Here is a 25,715-nt window from a genome sequence, read left to right as displayed (position 1 = left end):
AAAAAAAAAAAAAAAAAAAAAAAAAAAAAAAAAAAAAGCAATTCAAACAGGACTTAAAGCACAGCTAAGATGTAACATGGCAAAGGGGATTATGGATTAAGCGATTAAAAGCGATTAAATCCAATTCAATCAATCATACACAATGCACTGAATCTCTTGGCAAAGGCAACTTTCAGAAATTTGATGGAAAAGATATAAAATATTGTATCTCAAAAGCAAAAATCATTAACACAATTCTTTCAATATGATAACTTTCTGTGAAGTACTAAATATTTTCACTTAGATTTGGTTTCAGTCATAGAAAAAAGGAGTGCATTTACCTAAGATTCATTTTACTATACTTTTTACTGCACCTGCAACCTATAAAACATCCTGAGGTCCACTCTAAGTACATCTCAAAGGGTTGGCTAAATTTTTCCTATAGATACTAAGATCCTAATCTTAGAAAACACTCTCCTTGCTAGAGCAAGAAATAAAATGGCTTCAAAGTGTGATCTGAATTCTAATTGAAACAAATGTTAAGATTAAATAAAGGAGAGGCTTGAGAGTGGTTCAGAGCACTGAAAAACAAAAGTGAAGATTCTAAAACTGAAATAATTATGCATAAGGGGCCTATTCTTAATTATATTTTTATCTTCTTTTCCTTCATTTTATTCTCAATTCAGCAGTCAGCATATCTATGAAATAATACTCTCAACCACAATTTTCCTTTCATTGTTCAAATACTATAAATATCCCCCTGTTAATTTTTTTTTTTTTTTTGTCAGGTGGCCAGTGTGGAGATCCAAACCTGTGACCTTGGGGTTATAAGGCTGCGTTGTAACCAGCTAACTGTCCATCCCCTTCCCTGTTTTTATAGTATTTAAAAACATTACTGTGAAAAACATATTTTGTACATTATCTAAAATTATTAGGTGTTGTCAGTATTGTCAAAAAACTGTTTACAGGGCAGCAAACTGAGAATTTTGCTCAAAATATACATAATACATATTAATTCAGCTAATGTTAAGAAAAATACTAAGAATATTCCTGACCCCAATTATCCTCATCCATCAGCTAATTTTCATACTTCTTTGCACAAATTATAGGCAGGATCAATCAGTAAATGCTAGACATGGAAACAGAGGATCTTCTTTTTTTTTACAAAGGGCAATAAAAGGGAGAAGCCCTAAGAATGTTCCTCCCCAAGAATTAATATTTTTTACTTCACATATATTATCATTTTCAACTTTTCTTTACTAAATAACCTAGTCTAGAAGCTCATTCACTAATTATAGTGTACTTAAGTTTGTATAACTTCCAAAACTGAATAATAGTGCCAGAAACCAGTCTAAGAAATTTACACATACTAACTCATTTAATCGTCACAAAAGCCATATGAAGTAGGTATTACTATTATCTTCATCTTATACAGAAGGAAACTGAGGCACAGAGAGGTTCAGTACCTTGTCCAAGGTAATAAATCTAAACAGTGGCAAAACAGGGCCAAGAATCCCAGTTTGACTTTGGAGCACCATTCTCAACCCTGTCACATACCACCTCCCTGCCTTCATGTGCTGTACAGAAAATTATAAATGATATCATGTCTGTGGCCGGTGAATTTCTGTCTGGGAAAGTTCTCTTATGATGCACATTCCCTCGTCATTTACTAATGCCAATAAGTCTTGTGGTAGAATCTGGCCATACCCAGTCAGTCACAATCCACAGTCTCTGAAGAATGGAAAGAGGTTAATAAAAATTAATTATAATACAATATGAAAAACTGTAATAAGAGCTTAAACTGAAAGGGTACTCAGGAAAAAGAGAGATTTCATATGTCTTCAAGGAGCAAAGAAGCATAGCTTCGTAGAGGATGTGATACATGAAATGAGTCTTAATTACTAGGAGTTTAGCAGACATGAAAAGTAAACACTTTAATAGATAAGGCAATTTGTTAACCCATATTTTGCTCTCCTTATCATCATTAACTTCCATTAAGCAGCAAAATATTTCTGCCAAAAACATACTAACAGAAACATGACTATAAAAGTAGGAATAAAAGGCATGACAACAACAATAATCTTTGCCATCAAAAAACAATTTTTACAGTTAATCTTATATAACTTTCATTATTGATTTTTTTTTTTAATAGAAGAAGTCCTGCAGTGAAAAGATGTCTTTTTCTCTAATGGAGCAAAAGAATAAGAAATACAAGGAAAAAATGGCAAAAGGTATTCAGTTGGGGGGAAGTATGTCTTATCCTTCCTAACCTCGAACCACCGGATATGTGAGATTATTTTAGCAAATATTTTAGTAAACAGTCCATACTAAACATGCACAATTTTATCTTGCTTAAAAATTTCAGAGTAATACATGTGAAAGAGGAAAAATATTAGAGTTCCTACTATTTAAAGCAAAAAATAGATCAGAAAAGGCCTCCTATCCTCATGGCATTTGGCTAAAATGGCATGGCTTCACTGCCAGACCAAACTAAAAACAACAAAAACATTTCAACACTCAATGGCTTAAAATGTGACCTATGAAAGACTTCATGACCAGTTTCTTGAAATGCTGACGAGCCACACCATGACCTGTATTTTCTAAGTGATAAAGGCTATAAAATCCTGAAAAGCCATTTACAACAAGAGTATTAAATATGAATAAAGGACATTCCATCAATTTGAGTGTGAGTATACACGTGCATGCACTTGCAGATACACCTGTTCTGGTGAAGATGTGATATGAAAATCAATTGTTAAATTTCAAGGATAAATCCAAGAATATTTGAGGAAAGAGAAAATTTTAGGCCTCTTCTGTAAAAAAGCAAGCCTAAATAGAAAAATTACAAGGGACTTTAAGCAATTTGAATGTATATCATGAGTGATCATGACAATGAAACATAAAGTTCACCTAATGCGTAATTTTGCTGATGGTCCTGATGACAGAAAATAATGTAGCTACAAACAAAAATCACCTCTGGCAACTATATCATATATTGCCGGGATCTTATCTATAAACTTGTAAGGTCATGCTGAAAATATAAATGGAATGCAATAATACCAAATGATTCAATTTGACTTGCTGGGTCAGAATTAGGGATGCTTATTTTGAATAGTTTTATTAGTCAATCAGAAATAAGAAGTCACATGTCCACATCCAACCCAGTGATCACTACCAGGTTGCCATCAGAAGTGCTCCAGGCTCCTGAGCTAGGGTGGTGGGGGTCAAGGGCTTCAGCCACGCCCCCCTGAAGTCCCCATCCAGCCCAGCCATGACCTAACCACCACCTGAAGCCCTCTGGGATCCCCTGCTGGAATGAGCCGGGGGGGGGGGGGGGGGGGAGGGGGGGGGGCATACTCTGGGCCCCCCCCCCCCCCCCCCGCCATGCCCTAACCCCCCCCTGAAGCCCTCTGGGGTCCCCTGCTGGAATGAGCCGGGGGGGGGGGGGGGGGGGGGATGGACCTAGATCATGCCCCCCTCCTTCTCCCTCCTCCCACCCTATATCCTTTTCCCCCTCTCCCCCAACAGCTCCACAACATCTTAGAATGTAAAATAATAATAATAATAATAATAACTTAAAAATTAAAAAGAAATAAAAAGTCAAAAGAAGAGCTCTCAAAACAGGAACTTCTATCAATATAGTAAGATGTGAAAAATGAGAACACATACACAAAGGCATAAATATTAACATCTCCCAGAGATTAAGCTGTTTATATTTAACTGAAAATAATTTTGTCAAAAAGAAATTCCACTCAGTAAAAATGAAAATGTACAGCATGATGACTATACTTAGTAATATTGTATTGTATACTGGAAATGTGCTAAGACAGTACATTTTAGGTGTTCTTACCACACACACACACACACACACAAAGGTAATTATGTGAGATGATGGACATGTTAATTTGTTTGATGGTAGTAATCATTTCACTACATATATCAAAATCAGGTTGTACACCTTAAATATATACAATAAAAAGAGAAATTCTCTTAAAATAAAAATAAAAATGAAAATGTAAAATTAAAGACAAGCCTAAATCTGGGAATTCACTAATCTAAAAGGCAAGAGATAGTTTATTAAATAACATGCTAACAGCAATGATTTAGCTTTTAAAATTACATTCTTATCTAGGACGATCTTCTAAAATAAGGGCAAGATTCATAAAGAGCTGCAGACAAAAAATATATCTAGATTATGCCATAGAATAGTTAGTGGACCACAGAAAAAAGAAACAGATGTATGTCTCTGTAAGATATGATGTCTACATTGTTATACTAGACTACAAGTGCATTAAACATCTGTCCCCAATTCTGTAGGGTATATTCTTTTTTTGTACTTCCTTGTTGAAAATACTTCTAAAAAGGAAAAAAAAAATGTATGCTTAAGCTGGTTAACAAGCTCAGTTGGTTACAGCATGGTGTCATAACACCAAGGTCAAGGGTTTGGATCCCTGTACTGGCCAGCTACCAAAAAAAAAAAATCTTTCAAAGACAGAGGACTCTATGCAATATATTTTAATTTTAAAGTGCTGGCTCATGAAAATGTGGCTGTAGATTTAAAATACTCATTCAGTTATTTACCAATTGCTCATTGTTTCAGCCAAAGTAGGAATGTCTGAAAATTGTTGAACCAATTTTAGAAAGCATATCTGCCTCTTGTTTAATTATATAATTAGTATATTCCAGCTTCTCAGGTCAGAAATCCTAATGCAAGTACCAAGGTGGAACAGGACTTATAGGACTTAGAAGATACCACAACTGATACTTCTAGTCCACAAATATGACTCAAAATATTTTAGCATGAGCCTTCTTAAAGCCTTAAGTGCAAAAGAAGTAAGGCCATTCAGAGTTAAATGCCACAGAATAACTGCCATAAACTACAGTTCCTAATGGTCCACCTAGAGCATTTAGTACTAAACTTCAACTCCACTTAATGCTTACGAAGTAGGAAAGTTCTTAGTCATCACTTCTTGGACATACTGATTTTGTTTCACTTAGTGAACCACGTCCATAAGCACCTTGGCTTCCAAACTGAGTCACTTGGCTCCTTTCATCTCAGGCTCCAGTGACTCAGTATTGTTTGTGTTACTTCCTGATAAAGGCAGAGATCATATCTGACCAACCCTCTAAAGTATAAGGTGTTCTTTATCGTAGTTAAAATCTTAACAAGGAGGACAGAAACCACAGACTACTGAAAATAGAGGAAAATTAATGCAGAAAGTTGGTTACACAGAGAATAAAAGATATGAGAAGTCACCAAGAGGAGAGTGAGACAACTAGACACTAGTAATGCCTAGAAGTAACTACCACCCCTAGGCTAGAGAGACAAAGAGGAAGAACTGCTACTAGAGCCCAAGGCCAGGGTGGCATAGTGGATGCTGGAACTATGGCAGGCCTGTCCAGTGGGAACTGGAGCTACAAAAGAAACAGCTTTTGCCAACAACACCACTAGAGAGAGGTAAAGTGAGAAGGGAAGAAATGATCTGGCTTTTCCCTTCCTTAAATCTCCTATTATTCCCATTGGGTTCCTCAAACCCAGTGGAAGTCAGTGGGCACAGAAGCCTGGGAAAGGGAGCCTGCAGGGTTAGCCCTCCTTCAGTATAGAAGAAAGCAGAAGGGTGCAAAATGGACCTGAGGGCAAAGAAGCTCAAGACCAGCACAACTTTAAATAAAGTTCACATTATAAAGACAATCTCATAAACTCACTCAATCCAGCTAATTTCCCATTTCAGGTATTATACCAGCTGGCTCTAAGACTTCAACTGCATATTAATACTTCCAGATCATCTTTCAGATTTTGAAATGAAAACTCCTACAACAGTGTCTAGAAGTATAAGAACTATCTAACCAGTTACTATAATCAGATCTGTAAATAAGTTCAACTGAGATAACAGCATGTTCAGTCAAGTCTGTCTTTTAGTTTGCCTAAGTCTAATCTGAAATAATTTAAAAGACGTATTTTCTAAGAAAAATAAAATAATCCCTAAAGAAATGAAGATCATGTCAACCAACATTCAGCATAAACTACTTAAAACTGTTTCCAAGTAAAGGTTTCAAATGTACTTTCTCCAAAGCATCTTTTCATAGTCTTTAAAGAAATGTTAGATTTTTAATAACAGATGATAAAATTCATACCTTCCTATTCATTAAGAGAAATAAGAGTGCTGACACAAATTTTTTAGTATGAGAATAATAATACTGTGATTAAGAATTGTTAAAAGCTAATCTAGCATTTAAAAAAAAATGCACTGTTTCACATACAAAAGATTAACTACCAAAAAGAGTGACTATCATTGGCTCTAGATTGGAACTCACTAGTACGTTAAATCTGATTATTTCAAAAACTCCCTGAAATTTCTGCTATTTTACTAGAATTGCTACTACGTTATTCAAAATTTATAGAAAAGTGTAAAGCAAAGCTCATTGTTTTTAATTTTTTTTGATAAATTTATTTAATAATAATATATCTATCAAATAGAGCTTTAAAAAAATACTTAAACTTTCCAAATGGTTAAGAAATCTTCGTCTATTTGAAATACAAGCTTACCTTCATCAAATTGGCATATCAGTAAGTCAAATAACATGAATTTCACTTTACATACATTTTAAAATAAGTAAATATTCTGCCTTGACTCAAGATTTCAACAGAAAACTATAAAGCTATATAACAATCCTTAATTTTATTATGTTAATGAGCAATAAATTGTTTTATATGATAAAGGACACTGATTACATGGCGTAACAGATCAGAAAGATAGGATATTCAGTATAATAGTAATAGTGGCAATATCAAGTTAATTTCGATAAAATAGTTCTTAGTCTTTGGAGGCTTTCATGCTAACACTTAGGTCTCTACAAATTTAGAAAGCAGAAAAGAAAAATGATAATCTTTTTATTATGATTTTAAAGGCAAAAAAGATAATTTACTATTTTTTGAAAACATTATGATTAAGCAATAGATAAATGCCATTTCAGAATAAACCACCACAAAAAGATTGTAGCTATTTTAAATAATGCCACATTTCTGTCATTTATCAAATATAATTAAATACAGAAAAACTACCTTATTCATTGCTTTATTATTTTTTTTTTTAATATTACCAATGAAGAGTTTTTTTCTGTAAACACTTACCATCCACTCAGATATAATAACATCCACTTTTTCTACAGGAAGATGAACTTCTTCAATCTTTCCTTTAATTAGTATAATAGTATCTTCAAGTTTATTTAGTCTGAAAATTATAATAAATTAGACTAGTATGTAAAAAAAATTCTCAAAGCTTGTCAAAATACATAACTTTCTGTCGACATTTCATATTCTTTTGAAACAAAAAAGAATGTTTAAAGTTTATTCCCTGAGCTTGATAATTATTTTCTGTTCACTCCATGGATACCCAAGAATTTTTCTGACCAATATGGCAATACACTGAACCAATATCTAAAACTTCAACCTGAAAAGAAATCTGAATTTTATCAAGAATACATGTCAATAAAGTTACAGTGTTTGTTTTTTTTTTTTTAAAGGGGGAGGTAGGGGGACTGGAGACAGACCAGACAGACAACAAAAGTGTGGTTTAAAAGGAAGGAGTGTGTCACAGTGGTGAGAGAATTAAAAGCTGGAAGCCTTTATTTTAAATTCCAGCTCCTGGGCCGGCCCGGTGGCGCACTGGAGAGTGCGCTGCTTGGGAGTGGGGCAGCGCTCCCGCCGAGGGTTCGGATCCCATGTGGTGACCGGTTCCTGCTCACTGGCTGAGCGCGGCGTGGGCGCAACACCGAGGGTTGCGATCCCGTTGCCGGTCCCTGGTACGGGCGCGACATCGAGGGTTGCGATCCCGTACCGGTCAGTAAAAAAGACAAAAAGGAAAAATAAATAAATAAATAAATTCCAGCTTCTCTAGCACTTGTCAAACTATATGATCTTTACCAAATATATTTTTGAAATAACTCACTGAGCCTGTGTGTTCACGTGTAAAAGAGAATGACAGTACCTACCCTATTTACTTCACAGGAATATTATTGAGGATCAAATATTTATGAAGGCTATGTATACATCTCAAACACTATATAATGATATTATCATGAACAGAATGTATAAAACTTGAAATCCCACCCCAATTACAAATTATTTAACCTTGCCCGATGGTATTCATTAGATCTTTTTACAATCTTCATCATGAGATTAGCACATATTTTTCAAAATCCCCTTCTTTTGCAATTTGAAACAAATAAAAAAGTTAAAAACATAGTTTCAGAAAGCTAAAAATAAGATGCTGATTAAGTTCATATCTGATTAAATTAATAGATTCTCAATCCTTGAAGAATGTACATTTTAATTTTGGAGGATTTTTTGCTGCATCAAAAGAGAGATTTTTTCCCCCAAAATTCATCAAGGTATTATTTACATACAATTAAGTGCATTCATTTTAAGGATAAACTTTGTTGAATTTTGTAAAACACAAATACTTGTGTGATCACCATCATCATCATCAACATACAGAATATTTCCATCTCCCCAAAAAAGGTTCATGAGTGCCCCTTTCCAGAAAATCCTCCCATCCACAAGCAACCAAATGACTTTCTTTCACTATGTATCAGACTTATATTTTGTAGAGTTTCATACTAATGGAATCATACTGAATGTGCCTTATTGTTCTTTTGATAAGCATGATACTTTCTAGATTCATACATGTTTTTGTGTATATCAGTAGTTCATTCCTTATTATTGCTGAGTTATTAAACCAAATGAATAAACCGCAATTTTGTTTATTCACACAACTGTGAATAGAAATCTGGACTTTTTCCAGATTTGCACTATAATAAATAAGGCTTATTTGTGTACATTTAGAATTGCTTGGTCAAACAGTAGCATATATCTAAGATTTTAAGAAATTGCCAATTTGTTTTACAAAATGCATATACAATTTTACATTCCCGTCAGCAACGTATGTGCATTCCTGTTACTTCACATTCTTTTCAACACCTACTATTGTCGATCTTTTAAATTTTAACTGTATAGAAGTTATAAATTGCACTTTCCTAATGACCAAGCATTTATGTGTTCATTGGCCATATTTCCATATCTTTTGCCCATTTTAAACATCAGGTCAGTTGTATTCTTATTACTAAATTGTAAGAGTTCTTTACATATTCTGGATAGAAACCATGTCAGATTTATGTATAGTGAACATTTACATCATACCGTGGCTTGGTTTTTCATTTTCTTAATGGTATGTTTTGAAGAGCTAAGGTTTTTAAAGATCAGTTTTTTTTTCCTTTTATACTTCATGCTTTCAGTGACATATCTAAGAAATCTTTGTCTACACCTATATTTTCTTCTAAACTTTTTAGTTTCCACTTTCAGTTAATTTTTCCATATGGTATCACATTCATTTTTTTCATTAATCAATACTTATCAATACAATGCTGAAAAAATTTTGTTGGAAAGACTATCACTAGTGATAGGCTCAACTTGGTTGGAAAAATTATCACTAACATATCATGGAATTACTTTGGCATCATTGTCAAAAAACAACCATATCTGTGAAGGTTTATTTTTGGACCTTTGAGTCTATCCTAAGATTTAGATGTGTATCCTTATGCCAATACAACACTTTCTTGATTACTACAGTTTTAAATTAAATCATGAAATCTGATAGCATATGTGCTTCAAATTTATCCTTCTTTTAAAAAACTCTTTTCGCTATTTTAGGTCATCTGTGTTCCCATATGAATTTTGAGTTGGCTCTTGGTAATGTCTTGCACTTTTTAGTGTTCATATCTTTACATATTTTGTAAAATATAACCCTAAATATTTGATGGTTTGGGGTGTATTATAAACAGTATAGATTTTAAGTTTCAATTTTAGTTGTTTGTGGCTACTTATAAAAATATAATTGATTTTCATATTTTGACCTTGAATTCCATAACTGTGATAAAGGTTTTAGTTTTAGCACAATTTTAGTGCCTATTTTATAGATTCCTTAGGATTTTACATGCACATGATGATGTCATCTGGGAATACTGACAGTTTTACTTCTTCAAATCTGTTTGTCTTTTATATCCTTTTCTTGGTTTATAGAATTTGTCAGATCCACAGAATTTGTCAGATCCTCCAGTACAATGTTGAATAGAAGTGGTAAGAGTGGACATCCTGTTTTGTTCCTAATTTTAGGGGGAAAGCATATATTAATTATTATTAAACATGACATTATCTGTAGTCTTTTATAGATGCTCTTTATTGGGAGAGAAAGATTCCTTCTTTCCTAGTTTGCTGAGAATTTTTCTTATGAATGACTTAAATTTTTCCAAATAGTTTTTCTGTATCTATTAAGATGACTATGTGGTTTTTCTTTTTTATTCTATCAATACATGATGAGTATCACTTATCCAAAATGTTTGGGACCAGAAGAGTTTCAGATTTTGGACTTTTTGGATTTTGGAATATTTACATTATACTCACCAGTTGTGCTTCTCTAATCTGAAAATTTGAAATCTCTAACACTCCAATGAGCATTTTCTTTCAGCATCATGTTGGTGCTCAAGAAGTTTCAGATTTTGGAGCATTCTGGATTTTAGATTTTCAGATTAGAGATGCTTAACCTGTATGATGAGTTATATTGATTTTTACAAGTAAAACCTGTTTTGCCTTCCTTGAATAAACCCTACTTGGTCACAGTTTGTTACCCTTTTTGTGTATTGTTAGATTCAAGTTGCTTATGTTTTTTAAGGATGTTTCCCCTCTATGTTCCTGAGGAATATTGGTCTGTTGTTTACTTTTCTTGAAATATCTTTTGATATCATTACAACGCTCTCCTCATTAAGTGTTGGGAAGGATTCTATTCTATTTAATATATTTTAAAAGAGTAACATTATTTCTTTATTAAATGTTGGAAGAAATTTACTACCTGAGTGATCCTGGAGTTTAATTTATGGGAAAGTTTATAATTACCAACTCCCTTTCTTTACTAGATCTAGGAATATTAAGATTTTGTAGATCCTGGAGTTTAATTTATGGGAAAGTTTATAATTACCAACTCCCTTTCTTTACTAGATCTAAGATTTTGTAGTTTTTTTCTTCAATCAGTTTTAACTTTTATTTTTCAAAGTATTTTTCCATTTTACCTAAATTGTCATGTTTACTGGCATAAAGATGGTCATAATATTCCCACATTATCCCTTTAATCTGTAGCAGATGCCCCTTTCATTCCTAATATTAATAATTTCTATCTTCTATTTTCTTCTAGTTAGAGGTTTATTAATTTTATTATTTTTTTAAGGAAAACTTTCTTTTCATTCATTTTCTCTACTGTTTTTGTTTTGTATTTCATTGATTTCTGCTATCTTTATTTCCTTTCTTCTACTTACTTGGGTATATTTGGCATTCTCTAGCATCTTAAGATGGAAGCTTAAATAATAGATTTTAAATCTTTCTTCTTTTCTGATATAAGCATTTAAAACTTATAATTTCCTTCTAAGCACAGCTTTAGCTACATACCACAAATTCTAATACACTGTGCTGTCATTATAATTCATTTCAAAATATTTTCTAAATTCATTTCCATTGCAATTTATTTTTTGACCCATGGGTTGTTTAGAAGTGTTCTATTTAATTGCCAAGTGTTTGGAGATATTCCAGATATCTATTATTGATATGCAATTTAATTTCAGTGGGCCAGAAGCTTAGTCTGTAAGATTTAAATACTTTCAAATTTATTGAGACTACTTTTATTGCCCCACATGTAGTCTATTTTGATGAATGTTTTATGTGCACTTTAAAAAACATGATTCAGCTGTCTTTGGGTAAAGTGTTACATAAATGTCAATTAGGTCAAGCTGTTAGTGTGTTTAGGTCTTCTATATTCCTATTCACACACAAGTGATATAAATATAGGTTTAAATGATCCATGTTTATATAATTTTTCCCATTCTTTTAGTTTTAACCTATGGTGTTCTCATAATTAAACTGGAATTTTTGAAGAAAGAAAATAGCTAGGTCTTACTTTTTATCTAGTCTGACAATCTGTCTTTTAATTGTATATTTAGACCAGAGATTGAAAGATTATACCCCTCTCATCCATTTTTGTACAGACCCGAGCTAAAGGATTTGTTAAGAAAGAAGAAAAAAAGGCAGCAGCAGCTGTAGCAAGTGATAGAGACCACAGGTGACCCTCAAAGTTTAAAATATTTACCATCTGACCACTTACAGAAAAGGTTTGCCTACCCTTGCTTTAGACCACTATAAAAGTACAGCTAAGATAGATAAAGAATACAGTAAGCAAATCTAATGTAGAATTAAATGGGGTCCAAGAAGGAGAAGAAATAAAAAAGACAAAGGAAATATTTGAAGAAATAATGGAAGAGCATTTTCTAGAACTGATAAAAAGCACTAAGCCACAGACAAAAGAAATCAAATGTATCTTTAAAAGGCTAAATTTTTAAAAATCCATACCTTACAGTAAAACTTCAGAAGATCAAAGACAAAGAAAAAATCTTCAACAGATTACCTTAAATGGAATAACATTTGTCCTGACAGATGACCTCCTGACAGCAACAATGGAAGCCAGAAGACAGTGGAATGACATTATCAATTAACTAGAAAAGAGTTGGGCAAACTTTTTCTTAAATTGCCAAGTTATAAATATTTTAGAGATGCAGGCCATATGGTCTCTTTTGCAACTATCCAACTGCTATTGTTGTGTGAAGGCAGCAACAGACAATATGTAAACAAAAGGACATGGCTGTGTCCCAACTTTATTTACAAGAACAGGTGGCTGAAGTTTACTGAACTAGAAAAATGTAACTGCCAACTTAGAATTCTATATGCAGAGAAAAATATCTCCAAGAATAAAGACAAAAAACATTTTCAGACCAACAAACACCATTTTGTTTGGCTACAACCATAAATGCCAATGAAAGAAATGTTAAAGAATTAGGGAAGAAGGAAAATGATTCTAGATGGTCAAGGAAATAGAAATAAATGAGAAAAGAGAATGGACATATGTGGGTGAGTGAATACATAGGATCAGACTGTCAAATCTGACTCACATGAGCCAGAGATCTTATACAGTGTCAAGCTTTACAAACCATTTTAAAATAGAGGCAATCAAGAGGTCCAGACTAGTCAGGGTGAGATTTGGATCATTAAAAGCAGCTGCTCTAGGGCGGGCCGGCCCGTGGCTCACTCCGTAGAGTGCGGTGCTGATAACACCAAGGCCACGGGTTCGGATCCTATATAGGGATGGCCAGTTTGCTCACTGGCTGAGCGTGGTGCTGAAAAGCAGCTGCTCTGGTCTTTCCTTTCCTATCTCAGACACACTCTGGCCCAGAGTAGATGAGATCTCCAAGTGAGGTGCATGGGTTATTAACTCCCCTCTATGTGCCAGATTACTCCCTACTTCTTCTGAGTCTTTGATTGCCTGTATCTTTGAAATTATTAATAAAGCTTAATACTGGGTAATCTCTCTGGGTAATATTGGGTAATCAGGTTCACATGAGTCTGATTTGAAACTATGTTAGCTCAGAATGATGCCATGAGCAGAACTCTTACAGACCCATTAATCAAAAAGGCTAACACCCTTTTTTAGCCAGAATAAGAAAGGAATTTAAAAGATAGAAAGAGCATCTAATACTTTAAGATAAAGTATTCACTTGGAAAGTATAAACTTAAAGCTATGGGTTACCACAAAGATGATAAATTTAGAGGACTACTAAGTTTGAGAGTATTTACTGAAAGAGACAAGATATTATTTTATAGAGAAATATTTGTTAAAAGCCTGGAAATCATTACTGGCAGAAATTCTCTGAATTAACAATCAGGGGGATACATCATTTATTTTACATATTACTGAGAAGAATGGATTACATGGGTTGATAATTGATCCCCAATGACTGTTGACAGACTTTTCCAGGTAGTATGACAACAAATCTGCTGCAGTGGGTTAAAACAGGATTGTAGTATACCTTCCCCAAGAGGGGTAACTGCCCCCCCCCCACCTCGCAACCTGTAAGTAAAATAGTCCTTCTGAAGCAGCAAGCATGCTATGCATGCAAGTGAACTGAGATTGGCTTTATGATTTAATACCATTGCCAAAGAAGATGACAGATGTGGAAATCAGCAACTCCCCATTCTTGAGTACATTATGTAATCTTGCTATTGGGAGGCCAAGAAAATATTCAGAAGGCAGTGTCTGATTGACTGGTTCAGTTACCAAGCATGGGCTTCACAATGTTTCTGACATACAAAAGAAAAGAGGAATCAACAGGAGAAAAGAAAAGATGGAGAGAAAACAGTAAGCAGCTCACTGAGCGGGCTCAATGGTTTTTGAAAAAAGATGTGAAAAAGAGTAACATGGGGTTTCTATAAAGGAATTATTAAGCTTTGTAGAGAACAGTCCAAATCCTGGTGGTTGCTAGGGTTTTCCCAGGCTTATGCTTTGCATAAATGATTGCAAAAAACAATAAAATGAAGGATACCTGAGAAATATATGGCAAGGAAATATTGACCAAGGTCAGAAGGTAGATTGGGGAGGAAGAAATTTAAAACTGCTGACCTATGATTCATGGGGGACATTTACTGAGGTAAATTCATTCCCAAGGTGAATTTTCCATTTAAAGTGACTTAGCATCCTTGTATTGTTTGAGAGAAGGATAACAGTATTAATACTTTGATACATTTTAATTTTCAATGTCTTGATTTTTGTGCATTAATTATGTATTCAGTACCTTGATACTATTATAATAACTTAGTTTCTTTCTAATATCTGCATTCATAAACATATCATTTTGCATAAAAATAGTTTTGTTTATTTTCAATTTTGCACCTTTCTTTTTATTGCCTTGCTGCACTGGCTAGGATCTCCTTTATAGTGTTGGATGGAAGAGGTGATGGCAGGTATCACTGTCTTTTTCCTTAACTTAAAGAGAATGCTTTCAATGTTTCATCAGTATGTTGGTTGTAGGTTCTGTTTTTATAGATACTCTATCATATTAGAACATTACTTTCTAGCTCTAGTTTTAAGTAAATAGATATATTGAATGGATATTAAATTTTATCAAAATTTTTTCCTGCATCTATTGAGATGACCTTAACAGATTTTTCTGATATTTAACCAACTTTGCATTCCTGGCATACACTTTACCTTCCAATATATTGCTCAATTAATTTTCTAATACTTTGACTGATTTTTAAAAAAATTTTAGATGGAAAATATAATTTTGAAATATAATTTTTCTCCCCTCAGTAATAGACTTTATGTTCGTAGCTGTTTTAGGTTTACAGCAAAATTGAATAGAGTACAGATAGTACTGCTCCTCCCCTACAACACACAGTTTCTGCTATTATTAACATGTTATATTAGCATGGTATATTTCTTACAATTATAAGCCAATATTGACTTACTATTAACTCAATTTTACATTTGGGTTCCTTGTGTTGTACAGTTCTGTGGGTTTTGCCAAATGCATAATGTCATGTATTCATCATTACAGTAACATACAGAATAATTTTGCTGCCCTAAAAATTCTGTGCTCCTCCTACTTATCTCTCCCTCTCTCCCTCTTACCCTGAAATCCAGGCAACCACTGATTGATTTTCCCTCATTACCTCAAATATTTATCATTTCTTTGTGTTGGGAACATTCAAAATCCTCTCTTCTAGCTAACTGAAAGAATACAATAAATTGTTGTTAATTACAGTCACCCTACAGTGTTACAGAACACTAGGTATTATTCCTCCTACGTCTAGCTGTAATTTTGTATTTGTTAACTAACCTCTCACTATACCCCCTCCCTCCTACATTTTCCAGCCTCACGTAACCGCCATTCTACTCTCTTAAATGCTTAACATCACTAATCATCCAGGAAATGCAAATCAAAACCACAATGAGATATCATCTGACTGCAGTTAGAACAGTTATCATCAAAAAAAACATAAAATAACAAATGCTGGTGAGAATGCAGAAGAAAGGAGAACTCTTATGCACTGTGGACAGCAATGTAAACTAGTGCAGCCATTATGGAAAACAGTACGGAGGTTCCTCAAAAAAATAAAAGTAGAACTACCCGATAATTCAGCAATTCACTACTGGGCATATATCCAAAGAAAAGAATAGCAGTATATCAAAGAGATATTTGCACTTCCATGTTTATTGCAGCACTATTCACAATAGCCAAAATATAAAATCAACGCAGGTACCATCAACAGATGAACAGATAAAGAAAATGTGTTATATGTACACAATGGAATATTATTCAGCCATTAAAAAAAATGAAATCTTGTCATTCACAACAACATAGATAAGCTTGGAGGATATTATGCTAAGTGAAGTAAGCCAAAAATGGGAAGAGAAATAGTACATGTTCTCACTCATGTGTAGAAGCTAAGAAAGCTGAACACATAGAAATAGAGAGTAGAATGGCAGTTACCAGAGACTGATTATGATTCTTACATACATGTTCATGAATGAGTGACTTGCGATTTTCTGTTCTATTGCCTTCATGGGGTTTTGGTATAAGGGTTATATTGGTCTCATATACTGATGTTTGATTCTTGGCAAAGATGACACTGCAAGTAGGAAGAAAAGAATGGTCTTTGCAATAAGTGGGACCAATACAACTATGTCATCGAAATAGAATACAAAAAAAGAAGAAAACTGGACCACTACTTCATACCACATACAAAAATCAATGCCCAGTGAATTATATACCTAAATTTAAAAAGCATATTTATAAAGCATTTACAAGAGAATACACCCTCTATATTATTCAACTCACAAATAGTGGCAATCATAAATAAGAATGTTGCTACATAGAAATTGAGAATTTCAGTTCATCGAAAGACATTATGAAGAAAGAGAAAAGGCAAGCAAAAATGGGAGATTTTTGTATTACATAAAACATATCAACAGCTCAAATCCAAAACATACACAGATTGCCTTCAAATAAGAAAAAGATACAACTCAAAAGTAACCTGAGTGAAAGACATAAACATATATTCCACAGAAAGAAATCCAAATGGCCAATAATCAATCACATGAAAAGGTGCTCAGTCACATTAGCAATCACAGAAACAAAAATTTAAATTGCAATGAGATATTGCTGCACAATCAATTGAAAGAAATTTTAATAAGTGGACAATATCAACCACACCTGTTATATACTATTAGGTAGGTATAAATTGGTATAACCACTTTGGAAAATAGTCTGGCAATATCTAGGAAATCTGAAGGCATTTATATCCTAAAGACTACAATTCTACTTATAAATATACACCCACAGATGTGTGCACCAGAGCACATGAACAAAATGTTCATAACAGAAATGTTCATTATAGCTCATCTGACTGAGAAAGAGCAGTGGATGTGGGTGAGATTCTGAAGTGGTGGCAACGTTCTATCTCTTGCCTTGGATGATGGTTACTATATGTTTAATTTCATTTGTTGTTTATGCAAACTTATGCATATTAAGCATACATATTTGTGTTTTATGTACTTGTTTTACAGGTATGTTATACTTCACACAAAAAATTAAAAAAGAAAAAAATGCTTATATTTGAGTTCTTTCAAAGAGATATTTAATACAATTCTTTCTGGTGAAATTACTACCATTGCTTGCTATTTACTGAAATACTAAGGCTTTAACAACTACAAACACTTCAAAGAAAACAAAAGGCAAACTTCTTAAAAGAGCAAAAGGTTCACACTGCCTAGAAAAATCCTCAGAATGGTTATGCTGAAACAAGACCCGTATTCTGTAAGAAGCCATCTGCTCGAGCTATTTATTGTCTGCTACAAGTCATAATCCTATTTGCATCAGTAATTACTTGTTCAAATATAAATATAACAGGAAAGATTATGATTTAAGGGAATACACAGGGGCAAAAGCCCCATAATTCCTAGTAATTTTGTATTAAAATGACTCAATACAGATATTGTCCATACAGATTACCTCTTTCATGAGACTATTAATCTTAATTGCCACCTGATTTTCCATTCATGAAAAAAACTATAGATTTTACTTAGTCTTATCAAGTGGCTACTCACTAAACCTTATTTTAGCATAAACTAAATAAATCTTATCTCTGGAAATAATTGCTGAGAAACTAGGATAGCTTTAATCTATGGAAATATGCTATTGTAATTCAAATGGGTATTTTAAGTAATTCTCTTAACTAGTTCAATAAACACTGCATTATCAACTTTTTTGAGTGGAATTTTTTTTTTTTAGGACAACACATACTTTCCTATCTTATTTCTGATTTTAAAAGTAGCAATTTAACTTTTATTCCATGATACAGTGAGACCATGATTAATTATCTTGTACTGGTCATAGACATAAAAGCCACAGTCCATGCACTTAAGAATATAGTCTAAGAGAGACAGAACAATTAACAGCATAGGGCACTATTGGAGCTCATATGGTAAGTCCTTAACTAAGTGACATCTGAGTTTAGCCAGGAAAAGACAGGTCACCCACAGAGATACATATGAGTCTGGGAGTAGGGAAGGGCTGTATGTCTGCATAACACTGTGGGGGGCGGGAGGAAAGAAATGACAAACTTAAAGAACAATGAGAAGTTTACTATGACTAGAGCAACAAGAGGTGATGTGCAATGGCAAAGAACAGAGGTCTTCAAAGGTAATGAGAAGGAGTCTAGATTTTACCTAAAGAAAATGCAGTCATTTCAGGATCTGTAGAATAAGAAACACAGAATCAAATCTGTAATCTACTTTTGCCCAGTGTGACTTAGATAAAAGACTTTGTCTATGTGCTAAGGAAGAACACGGCCTAGCGGGGAGATAGAAAAGCAAACCAAAGTGCCATGGGAGTTCATACAAAGAACACCCAGGCAAGTGGCATTTGTTTTTTTTATTTTTATTGGTTATGAACATTCATGAGATACAAAGCTGACTGTCACCCCCTGTGCCCACGATGTGAGGGCCAGATTCATACTTGCACTGTACCCATTACCACAAATTGCATTGTACCCCATGTCCCACACCCAATTATCCTCAACCTCCCCCTCTCTCCTCCTTTCCCCCCCACTCCACTTTGTAGCCCAAAGAATGTTCTCTCCCTCTGCAAGTCCAACGCACTACTGTGGTTTTTCTTTCCTTCCTTCTTTCTCTTTTAGCTTCCACATGAGTGAGTACATGTGGTATTTATCCCTCTGTGCTTTGCTTATCTCTTATTCCACTCAACATAAGTTTCTCTAGGCTCATCCATGTTGTTGCAAATGAGAGTACTTCATTCTTTTTTATGGCAGAATAGTATTCCATGGTGTATATATACCACACCTTCCTCATCTAATCATCCATCGATAGATATTTAGGTTGGTTCCATATCTTGGCTATTGTAAACAGAGCTGCGATGAACAAGGGAGTGGTGGTATCCCTTCTGCATGATGATTTCTGTTCCTCTGGGTATATACCCAGAAGTGCGATTGCTGGATCATATGGAAGATCTATCTGTAGTTGTCTGAGAAACCTCCATACTGTTTTCCATAGTGATTGTACTAATTTACAGTCCCACCAACAGTGTAGGAGTGTTCCCTTCTCTCCACTCCCTTGCCAGCATTAGTTATTCACTGTCTTTTTGATTATAGCCAGTTTAGATGGGGTGAGGTGGTATCTCAATGTAGTTTTAATTTGTATTTCCCTGATGACTAGTGATGTTGAACATCTTTTCATATACCTGTTGGCCATTTGTATGTCTTCCTTTGAAAAATGTCTATTCAGCTCCTTTGCCCATTTTTTAATGGGGTTATGTTTTTTGACTGTGTAATTGCTTGAGTTCCTTGTATATTCTGGATATTAATCCCTTGTCGGATACATAGTTAGCAAAAATTTTCTCCCACTCTGTAGGTTGTTGGTTCACTCTGTTGATTGTTTCCTTTGCTGTGCAGAAGCTTTTTAGTTTGATATAGTCACATTTGTTTATTTTTTCTTTTATTGATTGTGCTTTGGGGCTTATGTTCATAAAGTCTGTGCCCAGACCTAGTTGCTGAAGTGTTTCACCTATATTTTCCCTTAGTAATGTTACATTTTCAGGTTTTATACTTAAGTCTTTAATCCATTTTGAGTTGATTTTAGTGTATGGTGAGAGGTGCATATCTAGTTTCATTCTTCTGCACATGGATATCCAGTTTTCCCAGCACCACTTGTTGAAGAGGCAGTCTTTTCCCCAATGTAGATTTTTGTTGCCTTTGTCCAATATCAGATGGCTGTAAGCCTGAGGAATGATTTCTGGGTTCTCTATTTTACTCCACTGGTCCGAATGTCTATTTTTATACCAGTACCATGCTGTTTTGGTTACAATGGCTTCGTAGGATAATTTGAAGTCAGGTAGTGTTATGCCTCCAGCTTTAATTTTTTTGCTCAGGATTGCTATGGCTATTTGGGGTCTTTTGTTGTTCCATATGAAGGGTAAGATTGTTTTTTCCATTTCTGTGAAGAATGTCATTGGTATTTTAATAGGGATCATATTGAATCTGTAGATCACTTTGGGTAGTATAGACATTTTCACAATGTTAATTCTTCCAATCCAAGAACATGGAATATCTTTCCATCTTTTTGTGTCTTCTTTAACTTCTTTCAGAAGTGGTTTGTAGTTCTCACTGTAGAGGTCTTTCACCAGCTTGCTTAAATTGATCTCTAGGTATTTGAGTGTGTTCTTGTGAGAAATGTAAATGAACTTATTTTCTTTATTTCTCTTTCTGTTAGTTTATTATTTGAGTACATAAATGCAATTGATTTGGGGGCATTTATTTTGTATCCTGCAACGTTACTGAAGTTATTAACCAGCTCTAGTTTTTTGATAGAGTCTTTAGGTTTTTTTATATATAATATCATGTCATCTGCAAATAGGGAAAGTTTGACTTTTCCAATCTGGATTCCCTTTATTTCTTTCTCTTGCCTGACTGCTCTGGCTAGTACCTCCAGTACTATGTTAAATAGAAGTGGTGAGAGTAGGCATCCTTCTCTTGTTCCTGTTCTTAAGGGAAAGGCCCTCAGTTTTTTCCCATTCAGAATGATACTGGCTGTGCGCTTGTCATAAATGGCTTTTATTGTATTGAGATATTTTTCTTCTATACCTAATTTCTTGAGAGTCTTTATCATGAAGGGATGCTGAATTTTGTCAAAGGCTTTTTTGGCATCTCTTGAGATAATCATATGGTCTTTGTTCTTGAGTTTGTTGATGTGATGTATCACATTTATTGACTTTCGTATGTTGGACCATCCTTGGAATCCCACTTGATCACAGTGTATAATTTTTTAAATATGGTGCTGTGTTCTGATTGGTAATATTTTGTTGAGGATTTTGAAAAAATCCTAGATGCAAAAATGGCATTTAAAGTTAGTGACCCTATACTGGCCAGCCACCAAAAAATAAAGTTAGTGACAAAACAATTCTAAATTTTACCTAGAAGAATATTTTGGTGATAACTATTTTTTTCTAAAGCATATAGGGGGAAGGGAGGGGATACCCTGATAGATATAAATACATACAAGGTGTAATACTATTACTTTGCTTTCAGTTCAATACGTCACCCAAGTACATATTTATTTTTCATCTGTTCCCTAAATACAGTGAAAGGACAGTAAAGTAATACAAAATGTAGCAAATTGATAATTGTACAGAGATTTTGGAAGGGGATATAGAAGAACCAAAGATTCTGATAATTTAGTGGAAGAAAGAGAATGAAATCACTGGTAAACCTGTGAAGAAGGACCCGGTGCTTAGTGCATACATCAGAGAAGATTACAGTGGAGCCATTCTTCACAACACAAACCCTTGGAGTCAAGAGGTATATGAAGTGGGAGTGACAAAGAGACTAAAAACTTACGGGAAGAACTGTGACCTAACTAGGTCTTCCTCTCTGCCACCCCCAGCCTCAGAGAGAAAACCCACCCCAGTTACCTTTATTAAATAATCTAGTCCTCCATGCATAAATGAAAACGAAAAGCAAGGATCCTTAACTATATGAGGCAGGGGCAGATGTACGCACATCCCAAAAAAATAACTACTACCAGGCAGGTACAAACACAGGGCCCAGACTTGGAACCACAAAGCTATTCCATGAGCTGCCCCCTCCCAAATGTATCATTTGTATTTACAGGTGTGTAGCTGCGGAATTACTAACACTGAGTACATTTATTGTTTGAAATTAATAATAACTCAGCTTCTAATATAGTGAAAGTGATGAAAAGAATCATCTGGATTCAAGCAGAGATGATGGGTTTTCAGGCTTTAGTGATGATGATTTACCTGGCTTTGAATGCAGTACATCCCCTGGGTCTTGAGAATTCATTAATGTATTCATTCATTTTATTGAATAAGTATTTACATTAAATGCCTACTATGTGCCAGGTACTCTTTCAGGTGGTCAGGCACATCAGTGAATGAAAAAGAGAAAAATCCCTGCCTAACATTGGGGAGCTGACAGTCTACTAAAGCTTACATTTCTACAGATTTCACCCCCTGTGACCTAAGGCTTTTAAGACTGGTAAGAAATATACCAAAATGTTAATAGTAATCTCTGGTAACAGCATTATAGGTAATATTTAGTTTCTTCTTCACCTTCTATGTCTTCCCAACACAAAAACACCCTTTTTCCCTTTCTTCCTTTTTTATTCAAAGGGGAGAACTGGGCTGGCTGGTTAGCTCAGTTGGTTAGAGTGCGGTGTCATAACACCAATGTCAAGAGTTCGGATCCCTGTACTGACAAGCTGCAAAAAATAAGTAAATAAGTAAGTAAATAAATAAATAAATAAATAAATAAGTTAATGGGAGAATTGGGTGGGGAAATAAGTCTGGCTGCAGCTTCTTAGGTGTATTTTGATTACCTTCATGACCATCACCAGAGTTCTATGGCTTCTGAGCAGCAAAATCATTTTTTTACCAGTAGTAAAAAATTCAAAATTACCTTCAACTTTAACTCACTCTTCTATGTTATTTCTATTAAATTTAGAGACAAAATATAAAGGAACATTCCATAGTTCAAGAATTTCTGCTAGTGTATTTTGTGATCCTATTCCAAATTTTACACGTATCACCACTATCCTTAAAATCATTACCTTAAGACACTTTGGTTCTACTCAAAAAACTTTACTAAGCATCTACCACATATCAGACACTTTGCTATGTGTTACAGGTTAAGAAGATGAAGATAAAGCTCCTGTCCTAAAGTCTAGAGAAGGACACTTACATAAACATGACAACAGATCAAAATGTTCTCTAGGCTTTTCTTAATGTTTCTCTTCTAAAAGTATCTGAGACATAGACAATATAAAAGATTGCATCTTTACTGAAATTGAAAGTATCACATTGTGGCCATATGATGGATCAACCTACTCATGAAAATTCCTATGCAATAACATTCAAATTCTGAATAATGCTATTCCATGGCTGAGTCAATGAGAAAGCAAAGGCAACTAGAATAACGGTAAAAATATTACCAGAGGCTACCTCTGCTTCCTGAGAGTGAACATAGTATACAATTGCCTGGCAACTGAGTAGCTTTGCTAACCTTAGGTAAGTTTATATTTCTGAAATGATCATTCACTTCAGAGTTCAAAGTATAGTAGTAAAAATAAGAAACAATTTCTCATTCTCTCCCATATATCACTTTGAGTTCTATTTGCCCCTAATAATATAATATCTTAGAAAATTTATATTCTACTTTATTCATGTGTGCAACTTCAGAACAGCCAGCCTAATCTTCTTAAACCTTAATGTCAGTTTATATTAACAACCAAAATTCACCTCATTCTAAATTTGTTTCTTTAGAAATGTTAGATCACTTTAAACAAGAAGAAATAAAAATAATCTTATTTTGAACACAATTCAAGGATTGTAAGTTGCATATACTAAAAGAGTAATGGGCCAAGTATTTTTAAAATATCTATCTTTAAGGATGTAAAGTACCTTTTACAGATGTAAAATTGCAGTTCTGCAGAAGAAATTCTGCTGTGTATAGATTTCTGACAGAGAAAGAAACCTCAGAAGAGCGAAACACAACTCACGGCCTGCTAATCAGAAGAGTTGTTTTCATTGACTGATGATAGTTATAGAAAGCTCCAAATGCAAGAACAGACAACTATGAGAGAAGTTGAGAGCAGAGTGAGTACAGCATAAAACTGACTTGTGTTTTATGGTATAAGAGAATAGAGATTGTGGGTCGGCCCGGTGGCACACTGGAGAGTGCACCGCTTGGGAGCACGGCGGCGCTCCCGCCGAGGGTTCGGATCCCATGTGGAGACCGGTTCCCACTCACTGGCTGAGCGTGGTGCGGGTACAACACCAAGGGTTGCAATCCCATTGCCGGTCCCTGGTACGGGCGCGACACCGAGGGTTGCGATCCCGTTAACAGTCAGTAAAAAAGACAAAAAGGAAAAAAAAAAAAGAGAGAGAGAATAGAGATTGTAAAATAGAAAGAATACAAAAAGAGTGTCATATTTTGATAGGATAGTTGCAATAAATGATTATTTTAGAAACATAACCACCCAAACATAAAGTATTATTTGATGCAGTGATGCCAAGCCAAACATACCACTACTAAAAATAATTAACATTATTATAATTACTGCTAACATTTAGTAAATAGTTACATGCCATCCACTCTGCAAAGTACCATAAATAGATTCAATTCTTTTAACAATCTTACAAGATAGATACTACCAACTTCATTTTACAAATGAGGAAACCAGAGCATAAGAAGTATGTTACTTGTCCATTCTTATAAGGCTAATCAGTGAAAAAGCCAAAATTATAACTCCTGTCATGTGATTCCAGATGCTGAGACAAGTATGCTATGCTACCTCCTCCACTGGTAACATAATGAGTCAGCACACTGTGGGGACATTAACAATAATCTGTTTTTTGCATATTCTTTTAGAAGTATACATTCACAAACAAAAGAACAGAAGTTATTTCACCCCACAGTGTGAATTTCAAAATTTCAGTAACAAATGCTGGTGAGGATGTGGAGAAAAGGGAACTCTCTTACACTGCTGGTGGGAATATAAATTTGTACAGCCACTGTGGAAAATAGTACAGAGGTTCCTCAGAGAATTGAAAACAGATCTACCTTACAACCCAGCTATCCAACTACTGGGTATATACCCAAAGGAAATGAAATCAATATATTAAAAAGACACCTGCACTCCCATGATCACTGCAACGCTATTTACAAGAGCAAAGAGATGGAATCAACCTAAATGACCATCAATGGATTAATGGATTTAAAAAAAATTGTGATATACATACACAACGGAATACTATTGGTGGGGGGAGAATACTATTCAGCTGTAAAAAGAAATGATATCCTATCATCTGCAGCAACATGGATGGAACTGGAAACCATCATGTTAAGTGAAGTCAAGTCAGTCACAGAAAGAAAAATATCACATGGTCTCACTTATATATGGAATCTAAACAAACAAACAAACAAACAAACAGTGGTTCTCATAGAAGTAGAGAGTAGAATAATGGTTACCAGAGGGTGGGAGGGGAGGGAGATGGGGGGAGGAGAAGTGGTGAAGTAGGAGACTAATGGATACAAAACAATGCTATTTACTCTAAATGAATCACTGTGCAGTGTATACATATATTGAAACAACACACTGTACACCACAAAAATAAATATAAAGAAAATTGGAAAAAAAAAAATTAAAAGACTCCAGGTCTCCCACACACTCCTCCTAAATATTGGTACAGAATAACTACGAGATACATAGTTA

General features: G+C 34.4%; 1 protein-coding gene across 3 annotated transcripts in view; it reads right to left on the bottom strand.

The window, feature by feature from the left end:
• Window positions 1-25,715, bottom strand: part of PRMT3 (protein arginine methyltransferase 3) — a 142,139-nt gene that overhangs the window by 88,917 nt on the left and 27,507 nt on the right. For all 3 annotated transcript variants that reach the window (XR_551021.1, XM_008579619.1, XM_008579620.1), the window contains exon 8: window positions 7,112-7,211. Coding sequence is in view for 2 of the 3 variants with exons in the window: in XM_008579619.1 (XP_008577841.1) it covers window positions 7,112-7,211 (100 nt within the window). In the remaining variant the exon portion in view is untranslated. The remainder of the gene's footprint in view (window positions 1-7,111; window positions 7,212-25,715) is intronic.

Source organism: Galeopterus variegatus, unplaced genomic scaffold (assembly GCF_000696425.1).
Source record: "Galeopterus variegatus unplaced genomic scaffold, G_variegatus-3.0.2 Scaffold1926, whole genome shotgun sequence".
In the NCBI taxonomy this organism is placed as follows: domain Eukaryota; kingdom Metazoa; phylum Chordata; class Mammalia; order Dermoptera; family Cynocephalidae; genus Galeopterus; species Galeopterus variegatus.
This window is presented reverse-complemented; position numbering and strand designations above follow the sequence as displayed.